This window comes from Podarcis melisellensis, assembly GCF_964234715.1.
Source record: "Podarcis melisellensis genome assembly, chromosome: 12".
NCBI lineage: Eukaryota > Metazoa > Chordata > Lepidosauria > Squamata > Lacertidae > Podarcis > Podarcis melisellensis.
In genome coordinates this window covers 25,742,126-25,756,820 of record NC_138544.1, presented here as the reverse complement: position 1 = coordinate 25,756,820, position 14,695 = coordinate 25,742,126, and the positions used below count along the sequence as shown (strand labels likewise).

Below are 14,695 nucleotides of genomic sequence, written 5' to 3'. Positions count from 1 at the left end.
ACAGCTTCAGGCAGTTTTTAACACTAATGTATTATTGGAGCATGCATTAAATCAATAGTCTTAGAAGCAGGAGGAAAGAAAAACTATGGCAGTAGGTGATGGCAAAGCAGATGCTGAAAGTTAAATTGTAAAAATAGCCATTTAAACACTGAAAGCAAGGCTTAAATTTTTCCTTGGAGGACAATTCAGAAAACTTTAAAATGTTGTCATGGAATTTTAGCAATTGCTCAGCTTGTGAATGTGTCAAATAAGGAATACACACACTTAATAAGGAACACACACACTTAGTTGGACATACACACTTCATTCCAGAGCCTTTCATAATGATACCATGGATAAGGGGTTCCCTAGACAGTAAGCAGTTTCCTTGGGAAGGGCCCCAGTTTGCATTCTCTATAAGCTGATCATTTCTGTCTCCGACAATGATTTTTCTTGCATGACAGGTCCTTTTGGCTCTACTCTTTGCACACACCCCCCTTTGTACCCATGTGTGCACATACATCTGTGTCCTGAGAACACTTCATGGCATGCATCTGACAAAGTCGGCTCTAATCCATGAAACCTTATGCTACCACAAATCTGTTGCTCTTGAAGGTGCCAGAAGACTCATTAAATGTTCGCAGGAGTCATCTAAAACACTTGAGGCAATCACTTAACATTTTTGTAACCCCCAAAAGGCATCAGCTAGTATCAGCTTTGCATCTTTCATGGAAAAAAGACCCCTGTGGTGGTTGTTTGTATCCATATATTCATCCCTAGGATCTCCACATAGCTGCTATATATTCCTCAAAATTACTAGAGGCTCTAACCACGATGTAACATTATCTGAAATATAGGGAACTAAACCTTAACTCACCCAGTTCTCTTGGGTACAATTGCAAAATAGAGAAATAGTTGTGGGGTAACACATAATCTATGTTGGCTACAATAGGATGCTGTTTTCAAGCTTATAATGTGGGGAGAGGACCCTGCAGGCACTATGTTGGTAATCCCTGCCTTAGGAGAATCAATATAGCTGAGTCGTAGAACACATTCTTGGCATGAAAAGGTCCTAGGTGCAACCTGGCATCTCAAGGCTAAGAACATAAAGAGACCTGCTGGGTCAGACCAAATGTCCAGTATTCTGTTCCCACAGTGGCCAACCAAATGCCTATGGGAAGCCCACAAACAGAAAATGAATGCAATAGCACTCATGTACTATAGAGAGGGCTGGAAAAGGCTGACCTATAGGAAAGCAAAGTCTGAAACCCTGGAGAGATGATGCCAGTCAGTGCAAACACTGAAATAGATTGGCCTGTGGCAACTTGGTATAAGGCAACTTCCTGTGTTCTTCCTTAACTGAATCAAACTATAATACTTGAGTTGATTCCACTTAGACTGAAGCCCTGGTTTTGAATGATCAATAAACTGTGACTCTTGCATGCAGATCAAGGGTCAGCTTGCACTCTGGCGCAGCATGTGCTCTATGTTCATGGTAGGGTGCCAGGACCAAGTCAGATGTGCCCTACTCTCCAAGTTTGGATGTGGATTTATTCTGTGTATACATATGCTCAGTCAACCTATTTGCCCGCTTTTCTGCCTGTCAAACCTGATGTGCCACATTAACATGTTTGCATGCCACACTAATGTGTGAACTGCTGTGAAACAGCGTGGTGGGTGGGAACAAGCCTGGAAGACCATTCTAACATTTGTGACATTTTCAAACTGAGGGCTTGTATTTGTATGATAGGAGCTGTTGTAACCCAGTTAGGGACCCAATTGGAAATCTAGCAGATAACAAATAATGTTACCGCATCTGTGTCACTTTCTGATGGGAGTCACTGCTTGTATTGAATTATAAGATTGTTTTCTGTCCTTCAGATGTTCAGTTTTCTCCAGTAGCCTACAAAAGCCATAAATGTCACAGTTGATGTAGAATTGTGGCTGTGATAACAACTGTTGGGAGAACTACATACATGATAAATAGTATGGGCAGATTACTAATGGCAAGCATATTCTAAATATCATGGAGTCCTAATCTATATAGAACATAGTTTTGTAGCTAGGGTGGGAAAATAGAAAGATGTAATCTGTTTAAAGCTTCATTCCTAAGTGCACTTACTTAGAAGCAAGTCTCATTATACTCAGTGGGATTTTGGAGTAAGCATGCCTGGAATTGCATTGGGAATTTTGACACTACATAGCTGCTGTGGATTATGAATAGGTAACTATGCGAGCTTGGAATAAGCAAAGGAGTGGCCTACTTTTGGAAAGCATTTTTTTAAAAGAATGGCATTGGCCATACTTGTATTAATGCGTAAGAAACAATATTTAAGACTTTAATATATCCACCGTTCTTTACATGATTCTGCTGGAAGCATTGAATTGAAGCTACTCTTGATGGAAAAATGCATATTTTCTTCAAAATTGTAGAGTAATAGAATGTGTGTGGGGGGGGGGAGAGAGAGAGAGACCCTGAAATGAGAAACAGTTGCCTTCAACCTTTTACATTGTACCTTAAGATGAAGAATGTTTGAAATATCCTATGTTTTGCTGTGGGGAAGGGCCATACCTCAGTGGTACCACGTCTGCTTTGAATACTGTAAGTTCCACGTTCAATTCCTGTCATATCCAGGTAGGAATGGGAAAGACTCCACTCTGAAATCCTGGCGAGCTGCTGCCAGTCAGTATCGAGTTAGATAGACCAGGGCTGTTTTCCTAAGATGTGTGTAGCTTTCAGATTAGACGTTATAGTATCACATGCAATCACATGTAAAGGCTTAGGGTTTATAACCTTGATAAATGTGAATTGGTGTTCATGTGGAATATGATGGGCATAATTCATGATGATAAATAATTGGTTTCTTTAAAGATAACTTGTTTCAAGAGAATTGTATAATTTGTATGTTTACTTTAAAGAAAAGGCCTTCATGCATGGTACTAAGGAGCTATTGATTAATTGCTGAAGGATATTATCACAGCCAATAGCATGACTGGGTTTAGAAAAAGATTAGACATGTCTAAACTGGTAGTCCTGATTTATAGCTATTAACCAATATGATGAAGCTCATTTGTAAGATGCCATTAAAACATTGTCTTCCTTAAGCTTAGAGTGAATTACAGTTCCATATAACTTTTCTTGTAATACATGCCCTTAGAAAGAAATTATACTGGCCACCACAGTTGAATATTCTGGGCTGGACGGACATTAACCTAACCTGTTAGGATCATTTATATCCTGCTGAGGAAGTATGTGCTTCCTCACAAAGATAAATGTCAGCCACTGCATTTTAATAGTATAGATTAATATAATTTATACAAGACTGATATTATTGTTGGATACACCGTCACTGCTTGAAAATGGTTGAGATTAGTCTTAATTGCCTGTATGTGGAGCTTTATATGAACAACTGTTGATAGAAGTCTGATGTGAAGTTGTTTTTTAGAATGGTGGACATGAACATAATGGATTGGGCTGGTTGCCATCTATCTCTGGATTTTGAATAAAGGGAATCAACATTCATTAAAATTGCAGACCTATCCACACACTAAATTATTCTTTTATATAATCCGAAGGACAGTGTGTTAAAATAAAGGACAAATGTCTGTTGAGCAAATGAGTTTTGAAGATCCAGCCAATATACACACAAAAGAGAAAGTCAAAATAACTCTAGAGATACCATGGTGTCCTTCTTTGTTCCAGCTATAGCAACTGGACAGAGCTGAAATGAGAAGCTGTTGCTCCTCAGACTTCCAGTGGAGTGGCGAGGATATGAGGCAAGATATGAGCAAGTCTGGTGGTAGTGGTATGAATGTGCAAAATTTGTGGATCTGTCCCTGAGATGGGATGGGATGGGATGTTGGGAAAAGAAGCCGTGGTGATTCACTGCCAGTCATACTGTAATAGGTTATGTTCTAGCCATGGAATTAATTGGGTCATCTTGGGCCAGTGTCATTGCTCAGAATAGCCTCTACCTCAGTGTTTCCCAACCTTGTGCCTCCAGATGTTTTTGGCCTACAACTCCCATCATCCCTAGCTAGCAAGACCAGTGGTCAGGGATGATGGGAATTGTAGTTCAAAAACAGCTGGAGGCCCAAGGTTGGGAAACACTGCTCTACCTTACAGGGTTGTTTGGATCAAATAATTGGAATAGAGAGGCGGTGTCATGCACATGCTCCCAAATTTATTAGAGGGAAATTGTCCCAGCCCACTTTCAGACATCTTCTAAAAACTGAACTGTTTAGATAGGCTTTCATATTATGAGTTTTTCTTTAAACCAACCTGTATCTACTGCTGCTTTATTCAGTCTATAGGTATCTATTAAATGTAATTAAAGACTGATTTTATTGCTACTATTATGTTGTAAGCAGCCTTGTTACATTTTATGAAAGAGCATATTATTCATTTTCTAATAATAATTCATTTGCTTTTATAACGTGGGCTCATAGTGCAAGATGTGTACCTGAAATGGGCCATATCAAATAAATTACAACAGCAAGACTGATTGTGTTTTGTACAATTGGCACAATATAAAATTTCAAGAGCTACTATATATATTGATTAGGATGTGAGCCTTGGGTTTAGTGAAGTAGAATTTTTTAGTCCCACCCCGTATATTCTCAATTATTATACAAATTGGTTCCATTAATAGGTATTATACAAACATCATTTGTCCCTACCACATTACTCCCTAAGACAATGGCAACTTCAGTTACTTGGTGAAATATAGCCATTGAGAGACAATTTTAGCTGTGTGCCCTGTGAAGAAGTACTTTTCTTTTGTCTGTCCTGAACTGTCCTTGCAATATTCAGCTTCACTGGATGGCCCCTGTTCTAGTATGTCTGTTTTTGTTCACACCATGCATAATTTTACACACGTCTGTCATGTCCTGCCCCCTTCCTTTTTCTTGTTTTCTAAACTAAAAAGCTCCCGATATTGTAACCTTTCATCATAGGGGAGTGGATCATTTGGTTGTCCTTTTCCAGATGTATAATACCTTTTTCTGAGGTGTAGAGACTGGAACTGAACACTATGTAGCTTATACATTTGTCTCAAGCATGTAGAAAACCTGTGGGTGTACACAGACATATTACATGTGAGAAAAATTTCTGTGCATCTTTCAAGATCTTTGAGTTTAAACATGGTGGCAGCTTACACTAGTTGTCTTGGTTTCTTTAGGCAGAACTGGAAAAATATTTTAGATGGCTGGGTGCTAGTATCTGTTTCTTCAAGTTCCAGAACAGCCTGGATTATTAACTTGAATTTGCTGCTATGCCTGCGTTGCTCCCCCTAATCTTTATGTTAACTAGCACAACTGCATTATGTTTCAGAAACCTTAAGAGTGATTGGCAACAACCTTGGTTTATCCACTAAAGAAAAAATCCCCGTTGCTGTCAGAATTTCTGAAAGCATAATGTGACTGTCATTAGCCTCCTACACATGCTTTCAGTGAGAACTTGTTTGCTAGGAAGAAATGGGATGCATTTATTAGAAAGTGTGGGTATAGCAGCTATTCCTTAAAACCCAACTCCATTTCACTTTGAGAATGGTACTATATGGCTGAAAAATTGTACTTAGTACAACTGGCTAGAAAAAGAAATAGATTTTTGAAGAAGGGGCTATTAAGAGTGTCTTCTGTTCATCTTATACAATAAAGGCAACTAGATTACAACAGTGCAGAATCTACTGGAATTTTCTCAAATGAGATTTGTGTTCTTAACAGACTTGTTGCTTGTGTTTTTGTGGTTTTGAAAGGGGTAGCTGCTTTTTCTTTTCAGCTTATTTCTGAATACCGCCATACCTCCTTTTCTCAATATTATGCACTTAAGATGTTTTGTTTAATGGTGGTGGGATTATTTTGATCAGCTAAAATTTAATGCAACTGTGAGTGTATACTTGTGCCTTCAAATACAATTGTGGACCATTAATTACATCCATTTAGGTTCAGCACTCTTGACCATGTCTTTTATATCTCTATTCTAAGCATACAGATCGGTCCACTTACAACAACATACACAGTAACTGGGTTTGAACTGTGCCATAAGCACTAATGATGACTTAGTTTTTTACACACTTATATGTAAACTGTTCAAATGCTTCTTTAAAAAATAGATAATCAGATGACATGAAAACAGTGTGCTTGGGCCTTAAATAGTTTAATGACAGTTTTAAAGGAAAAATCGGCATGCTAAATTTATTTGATTAAGCCTAACTTTTTAAAAAATGAGCTCTTGCTCAACTTCTCCCTTTTCATCTTTTCAGCAGCAATGCAGCAAGTTTTGGACAACCTTACGGACTTGCCTCCATCAGCAGGAGCTGAAGAAATAGACCTTATTTTCTTGAAAGGAATTATGGAGAATCCTATTGTAAGATCGCTTGCTAAGGTGACAGTGTTGTATAAATATATATATATTAATATTAACTTCAAAATTTAGCATGAAGGTGGGGCTGGAAAGAGCTCAGTATATGGAGAGTTGCTGGACTTTATCATGTGTGCAGTGGGGCCTAGATTTCTGTGTCTATAACCCTCTTGGTATGAACTAGCAAGATTCTGCAGGGCAATGAGTGTGAAGAACTTGCCCCACACACTCACAGCTGAATATGCTTCAAGTCCCTGTGTACAAAGTGATGTCATCCAGCATGGAAAGAGGAGTGTAATGTTTTAGAACTGGATTGTTGTATTTGATGTTTTAATGTGTTGAAAACTGATTTCAGATTATTTTCCCTTAATAATACAAAGTGATATAGAAATTAAATGAATTATAATTATAAGCCTTTTGAAAGGCTGAGTATTTCGGGGGGATTTTGTCTGCTCCTTTCAACTCTTCCCACAGACACTCTAGTTAGGTTTCTGGTGACTGAGTTCACTGGCAACTATTACTTAAGGCAGTTTCCCATATTATAGATAGTTAGGATCACAAAATTGTATACATAATTTCAGTAAAGGAACACTGATCTGTTTTTCTAAAACTTACAATGGTTGAGGATACAACTATACTTGTGCCAAAAAAAATAAATCGAGTAGAGAATCTGATGGCTGCTTAAAGAGAGAAACTAAATATATGAGTTTAAAGTTTCCATATCAGAATTATTCAGTGCACGGTTAATAGACTTTTAAAGATAAAATATGTATATGCTGGAAATCTGGATATCCAGATTACACTTTACTAGCAACACTTTCCTTGAATCAAGATCTCAAGGATTGTGATTACAATTTATTTGTATGCTGGTTTTTTAGCTCAAAGGCACTCATAGCGGTGAAGAGCAGACTAAAGTAATAAAGTGCCATAAATAGATCAGTGAGCAAAACAGTATACAAGACAGCAACATCACAATTCAGGAAGGCCAGAGAAAAGCCTTCCCAATGAGGATTTATGATAGCTCAGTTGGGTAGAGCATGGTGCTGATAATACCAAGGTCTCAGGTTCGATCCCCAGATGAGACAGCTGCATATTCCTGCATTGCAGAGGGTTGAACTAGATGATCCTCAGGGTCCCTTCCACCTCTACAATTCTGTGATTCCGGGTAAAAGGTGCTTTCACTATATCACCCACAGCTGCCAACTTTGTTGGCCTATTTATGCTTTAAGAAATCAGTTTTGCATGTATGGTGATGGTGCACAGGATTAAGTGAACACTAGTCCCCATAACAGTTGCGAAGGTGAGGAAAAAACCTGCTAACCTTGTTTCTGTGGCTAGATACATTTTATTGCTCCCACAGAGCTGTATGCTAGCCATGGTATCCTGCTTGTTTTGCTAGAGGTAGGGGAACCAAATAACTATTCAGAAGATAGAGTTGTATGCTAGACTATCTGAACAAGCAAACAGAGGCAATACAGTTGGAGAAGCAGAGTTGTTAATCAAAAACTTTCCAGTCAATCTAAGGTCTGTTTTCCAATCTTCACAGGCTCATGAACGACTGGAAGATTCTAAGCTTGAGGCTGTCAGTGACAACAATCTGGAATTGGTAAATGAGATTCTTGAAGACATCAGTCCATTAATAAACAAAGATGAAAACATTGCAGAGTTGGTTGGTATACTGAAGGAGCCACACTTTTTGGTAAGATTACTTCATTCTTAACAATAAAAAATACTTTTGTTCACTTACTAACTTACTATAATGTATCAAAATCAATTTTCATCTAATTAAAGATAAAACACTGTGTCCTTTATCCAGAGAGATAGTTATGCTTTGCGTCTTGCTGAAGTGGAAGAAACCTCTGTTAATCTTAAACAATTTGTTGCTCTAGTTTATATGAGATTTAAGCACCACTTTCTAAACTGCAGAACGTGCATAGGAACAATTACCTTAAAATGAAAACTAGTAAAAAAGGAGTAACTAGAGGCTTACTGTCTTGCACTTTTGACATGCGAATTGAGCTTATGAAATTTTGCAGTGTCCACTTGTACACAGAAATGTTAAGAAGTTATCACATTTCTCCTTTTATGACTGTTGGGGCAATTATCACTTAGGTAGAAACAAATACCACTTTAGTAACTACACTGCTACACTCCATTACATATGTATGTTTGTTTGTTTTGTTTTTTGCAGTCACTCTTGGAAGCCCATGATATTGTGGCATCAAAGTGTTATGAATCTCCTCCCTCTAGCCCAGAAATCAATAATTCTTCAGTGAACAATCAGATAGTGCCCGTGGATGCCATCCGTATACTTGGCATTCACAAAAGAGCAGGGGAGCCGCTGGTAAGTAAATTGTGAAAGAACATTCAGTTTTCCCACCTTCCCTACATACAGAGGGGAGGAGTATTTGACATGTCTGTGTATATTGACTTTCTTGCTTCTCTTAACCTATGTTGTAAGAAGATAAATGCAGTCTCAACTGAAGCTATAGCCTAAGGTGGAACAGAAGTAGGGAAGGGGAAACTTCTTAAGTGCATCTGAGTAGTTCAGAGTTTTCAAGAGCTGTTCAAACCTTTAGCTGTGTTGGGTAAAATAATGCCATTTACCAGAAACTCCTCAGGGGCCTCGGTAACTGCAAATTTGATTTTATATATGTTAACTGGGTAGCATACATTATTGCTACCTACATCGTGGAATAAACCTTAATGAACTCAGAATTGTCTCGAATCATTCCTGTCAGCTGAAAGCCTGACAAATAGATTTTTGTTACAGTTCCTTATTTGAAGTACTTTTCGATTTTTGGATTTCAGGAACATAAAAGTTTTAACAACTCTCTTGTGATACGCAATCAGTCTTAAGAGTCTAGTTTTAAAATGTGGATATATGTTGTAGAGGTAAACTCTGATGCCCTTCCACTGTTCATTTAGGGTGTGACATTTAGGGTGGAGAATAACGATCTGGTAATTGCAAGAATCCTTCATGGAGGAATGATAGATCGACAAGGCCTTCTACATGTGGGTGATATTATTAAAGAGGTTAATGGTCATGAAGTTGGAAACAATCCAAAAGAGTTGCAAGAACTTCTGAAAAGTATTAGTGGAAGTGTCACTCTGAAGATCCTTCCTAGCTACAGAGATAATATTATTCCCCAACAGGTGAGTAGTACTATGTTTCACTTGAAAGGACTTCATTTGTTTCCTTTCCTTTACTCTAATGTTAATTAAATCAACTATTGCAGGGGATAAATTTGGTTATATGTTTTATTTTTTCTTTATATTTGTGTGTGTGTGTGTATTCTCATAACTAGTAATCAGTTGTCTACAATCAATGGATCACCAATGGCCACTTGATGACCAATGGCCACTTGATGGAATATAAAATCCTTATGTAGAGTGTATACTATGTTAGATTAGATTATACTATGTTTTGTTAGATTATAATGTGCCATAATTGCACAAGGTTTTCTTTCACTTAGAATACATACATTGCCACAACTCGTCAGTGTATCAACAGAGCAGGAGATCACCTCTGAAGCTGCTCTTTACTGTCTACAAAAGGGCTTTATATTACTTTCCTAAAGGAGTTCTGTTTTTGTGAATTACTCTTAAATGAGAAAAAGTGTATCATTTACTTTGATACCTTTGTGTCCAACATATGCTTAAACTATATACAGTTTATAGTTAAAACAAAAAATGAGCTACATTTAGTCTTCTTTTATAAATTCTTAGGTTAGCATTTTGTTTTTGCTCAAGATTACAGCTTTCTATATTTAAAAAGTTTATGAAAAATATTAAGTCTACACAGTACTAACATGTTGTGAAGCTACATTTGGCTGGCTGGGCTCTGATCCAGTTCTCAAATATGCAGAGTAGAAAAGAAAACCTCATTGCATAAGAAGGGAGCCCATCTTTACAGAAGAAGGATTCGCTGGATCAATTTGTTATGTCAAAAGGGATATTTTTCTTTGAAAAGCACAGAACAAACTATACTGATGAAATGTTTGGAAAGTATTAGTTTTGTCATCAAATATAAATTGTTGGCAGACATTCAAAGTGTTCTCAATTTTTCCGTAATATGTATCTGACTAGTGTTTACCTTTTTGTTTTGATTTTTTCCTAGTATTTTCTCCCAAAAAGGCTCTTGGCAGTGTGCATTTTACATATATAAAAAAAGCAATATGCGGCATAAAGTGTAGAACCACCCATATATGCTCTGCTGACCTGCAGAAAAACTGGAATAAAGCACACCACATAAATTTAAACTTTAAATGCATTCAAAAAGAAGTCTCTTAAGGCTTACTATTCCATTGATAACCGAGGTGGTTGTAGTAGGAGGAGCAGGGAAGCCATATTAGCTGAGCATGTAAAGAGTACATTCCCTCATTCCATTGGTCAACTGCAGCCTTTCTGCACTTGGAACTAAGGAGCAGGTTTCTTTTCATGATAGATAGCAGAGATCGCCACACAAGTTTCAGTAGTGCACCCTTCTTAATTAAAAACTAAGCATTGCTCTCACCTCCTATGATTATTGTTAGCTAATGTTTGGGAAATATTTTTAACACTTAAAACATAGTTTATGCAGCCACTAAGTTTAATGCCCTCATTCATACATCACACAAGTCAAATGTGCATGAGTGAATGTGTGGGCACTCAGAGGGGAAATTGTAGCTGCTGTGCTGCTCTCCAGTTTCATTAATATGCTTTGCTAAGACAAGTTCATGGTTTGGCTTAGTGTGTTTGAGCCCAGGCTTGTGCGTCAGCTCTCTCTAGACAAGCCACAATCTTTAACCACTGTTTACCCTATGGTGTACAGCTTGTGATTCGCCTGGAATGAGCTAAAGCGCAAGTCTGGGTTCAGACAACAAGTTCAGCAAAACAATGGCTTAGCAAAGCACAATAACAAAACAACCAGGGAAGACCAGGCTGGCTGTGTTCTGCTCTCTGGGAGCCCACACACTTACTCATTTGGGCTAAGCCATGATTAGCCATGGTCGGGGTAAGTGTGATGTGAAATGCAGACCAATGTCAGTAATTTGTGCCCATTTGTGCTAACTGCTTTTATACTTGCTAGAAAATTAATTGTCTTCTTAAAATTGTGCATTGTCTAGAGTTAAGCAGAAAGCACCATGTGAACTTGCTAAGTTCTTTCATTATTCGTTACAGGTATTTGTTAAGTGTCACTTTGATTATAATCCATATAACGACAACCTGATTCCATGCAAAGAAGCAGGGCTCAAGTTTTCTAAAGGAGAAATTCTTCAAATTGTCAATCGTGAAGACCCAAACTGGTGGCAGGTTAGAAGACAATAAGTTTAATACAATCTTCTCTAGACTTGTCATTTCTTTAGCTTTATTCATTTATTTGTTGCATATTTTATCGTTGTGCAAAGTCTTCCTATTCAAATGCACATTGCAGTATTTTTAAAGACTGATCTGCCTATGATTCAGTGTCATAAGGGATTGCTTTCAAACTTCAATTGTAGACAGCTATTTTTAATGTACATCCCCTCGTGGTCAGAATTAGTTCATTCCAAATGGTTGCAATGAATTTTTATATCAAGAAAAATAATGGAATGAGAGAGACAGGAATGTTTTAAATTGGTCCACTGCTGATTACTAGCCAGGTTACCTGAGGCTGCTTTATTCAATCGGAATATAGCATGAATGTTTTATAGAAAACCTAGTGAGGAACAATGTATGAGGTGGTAGGTTTCTTATATAACTTTAGGCTAGCGAGGTTGGCAGATTTTGTGTATTTATTGAGCAAAAAAGGATGTGATCGAACTTTGATATTACCTTGGCTCTGTGATTCAAAGCATCTCATTTCACTAGGCTCACTGCTCTAGCAGCTGTGGTGTATCCTAGCATTCTGCCCACTGCATTCTAGTTTTTTTCTAGCTTTCTTTCCACAGCATGACTGGGGATCCTGCTGTGTAAGTGGAGATCAGCCCAGATATTTCAAGAGAAATGGAGATGGAAGAAACACTTCCTATGGAATTATTTGCCTTATTTCCATATAGCTTAGTACTATAAGCAGCTTTGCTCTGTTTTTGCTCCATTTTCCCTCACTCTCCCACCCCTGAATTTCATGTGAATATTGTGATTTTATTCAAGTTGGTTGGATTAGATTGATTTGCATTTTCTTACATTATTTACGGGCTGTTGGCAACATATGCAAGTTTTTGAATTTGAACTGGATTTAAGTTTATACACCAGTATTAGGAATAAGTATAAGGAGAAGGAACGACACCTGCTATCTTCAACACTTATGGTTGGGTTACTTTCTAAGGCCACAATCTACTGAAATTAGAGGAAATAGTTGTGGTTTGTGTTGCTTTCTCTTCCAAATAAATTGGTAGAAAGCTTTATTAAATATGATTTTGTCAAGCATATAGAAGAACTAATATTTCAGAAGAAGAATCAGCATGGGTTCTGCAAAGGGAGTCACCCACTAAACTTTTCTAGTTCTTAGTGTCAAGCATGTGGATAGGGGTGATCACGTAGACAGTGCTGTACATGGATTTCCAAAAGGCCTTTGATTTAGTCTTCATCAGTGTTTCCTGAGTAAACTTTGGAATAAGAGATTCATAACTGGTTAAACACAGAAAGCGAAGAGTAGAAATAAATTGAATGTTTACCATAGAGAGATAATAAGAAGGATTCTCCAGGGATCATTTTTGGAACTGATGCTTCTTAAGTTGCTGGTAAGTGATCTCAAGTTAGGGGTGGGCAGTGAAGTGAGAAATGACACAAAATTACTTAGCACTTTATTTAAAAAAAGCAGAATGAAGAGCTTTAAATGGAACTCTCCATACTAGATGAATGGGAAACACATGTCATTGGCAGTTACAGCATTCCAAAAACATTGGGATTTTCTGGTTGGCATGTTTAATGCTTCTGTCAATACCTTGGTCACTCTGTGGAGTTATTAGGCAGTTGGCACAATTGTTCCTAAGCACCATTTTTCTACTGAGAATTACTTCAGTTCCTTAGTATTCGGGGGAGCTGACGACAGTGAATCAATTATGAAGACTTGTGGAGGGGGTGGAAGACTTCCAGTGGATCTGATCACTGGTTGGAGCTCATTATAGATTATACCCCATGGCTGGAATGTCAGTAAAGAAGCAGTTCTTTTTCAACAATGTTTTATCTTCAGGGTGCTTTCCAATGGAACTTTTCTGTGTGGTTCAAGGTCTGCAATTTGGCCCATATGCTGATGATAAGGAATCCAGTGGGACTTGTATGCAAAGCACTCCAAGGATAAAGGCACTTGTGTCTGCTGTCTATCAGATGCAACGATTTTAGTCATGTCCGTCTATAAAGTGATTAGAACATTACTTGGTCCTGTGGTCTTGATTCAGTTGGATTCAGTTTTTGAGGTTGAGGAATGTGGACTAGCTGCTTGGACAAGTACAGCCCACTTTTCAACCCTCGCCCATCTTGATTCATTACAAACAGCAAGGGATTCATCAGCTGTGTCCAGGAAGGTGTTAAACATCTGCTTGATAGTCAAAGTGGCCTACTTTTAAAAGCGACAGTGGCATGACTACTTCTGAATAAGCCTGCTCTGGGCCCAGAAGTTCTTAATTATTGCTTTGTTGCTGATATTCCTGTTCTGGGCTGAATATTCAAGCACAAGGTTGCTATAGAACTCCAGGCACATGGATCAGTCAGATCTTCTTCAGTCAGGGTCAGGTCTGGCTTTTGAAGCATGGGCAGGCTATTGAGACTGCTTTGTCCTTCCTAGGCTGGGAGAAAAACAGAAGGAGAGCAAAACATTCTAGACCTCTCAGTGGCTTTTGATAACTGTTGACCATGGTTTCTTTCTGTATAGGCTTTATGATGTAGGCATTAAGAGGGTTTTGCAGTGGTTCACGAAGGGGCTCTAGAAGGGGGCTTTGGCAGTTACTGTCCGACTCCTTGTTGCTAATGCTATCAGATCCTGCAGGCTTCTGTGCTGTCCTGCGATGCACATGAGGCAGAAAATCATACCTTCACATTGGGGTCTGAACTAGTGGTGGCTAATCGGGAAAGACATTTTTGTTATGGTGGATAGCTCCTAAAGATGCTGTGATGTGCAGCAGCTGTGAAAAAAGTGAATTCCATGCTACAAATGATTAGGAAAGAGGTCCAAAATAAAACCTCCAGCATTGTAGTGCCTTTATACAAATCTATGATGTGCTCTGTTGGTCCATCTGTACTTGGAATATTTTGTGCAGTTCTGGATGCTGCATCTCAGAAAATGATACCCCACAGCTGGAAAAGGTGTAGAAAAAGGCAGTCAAAATGAACAGGGATTGGATGTAACTTGCAAGAAAAGGCTACAACATCTGGGGCTTTTTAGTTTAGAAAAGG

General features: G+C 38.2%; 1 protein-coding gene and 1 long non-coding RNA gene across 13 annotated transcripts in view; one reads left to right on the top strand and one right to left on the bottom strand.

The window, feature by feature from the left end:
* Positions 1-14,695, top strand: part of PALS2 (protein associated with LIN7 2, MAGUK p55 family member) — a 37,890-nt gene that overhangs the window by 10,863 nt on the left and 12,332 nt on the right. For 5 of the 12 annotated variants that reach the window (XM_081883317.1, XM_081883310.1, XM_081883312.1 and 2 more), the window contains 5 exons: positions 6,246-6,364; positions 7,887-8,039; positions 8,532-8,684; positions 9,269-9,496; positions 11,504-11,635. In XM_081883317.1, coding sequence (XP_081739443.1) covers positions 6,248-6,364; positions 7,887-8,039; positions 8,532-8,684; positions 9,269-9,496; positions 11,504-11,635 — 783 coding nt within the window. In that variant the 5' untranslated portion in view covers positions 6,246-6,247. Of the gene's footprint in view, positions 1-6,242; positions 6,365-7,886; positions 8,040-8,531; positions 8,685-9,268; positions 9,497-11,503; positions 11,636-14,695 lie in introns of all 12 variants that reach the window. The other 7 variants (XM_081883315.1, XM_081883306.1, XM_081883311.1 and 4 more) reach the window with 3 other exon arrangements.
* LOC309353892 lies at positions 289-6,232 on the bottom strand. Its single transcript, XR_014162122.1, has 2 exons — positions 4,099-6,232; positions 289-3,954 (listed from the first exon to the last, which is right to left on the bottom strand). It is a non-coding gene; the product is annotated as an uncharacterized lncRNA (long non-coding RNA).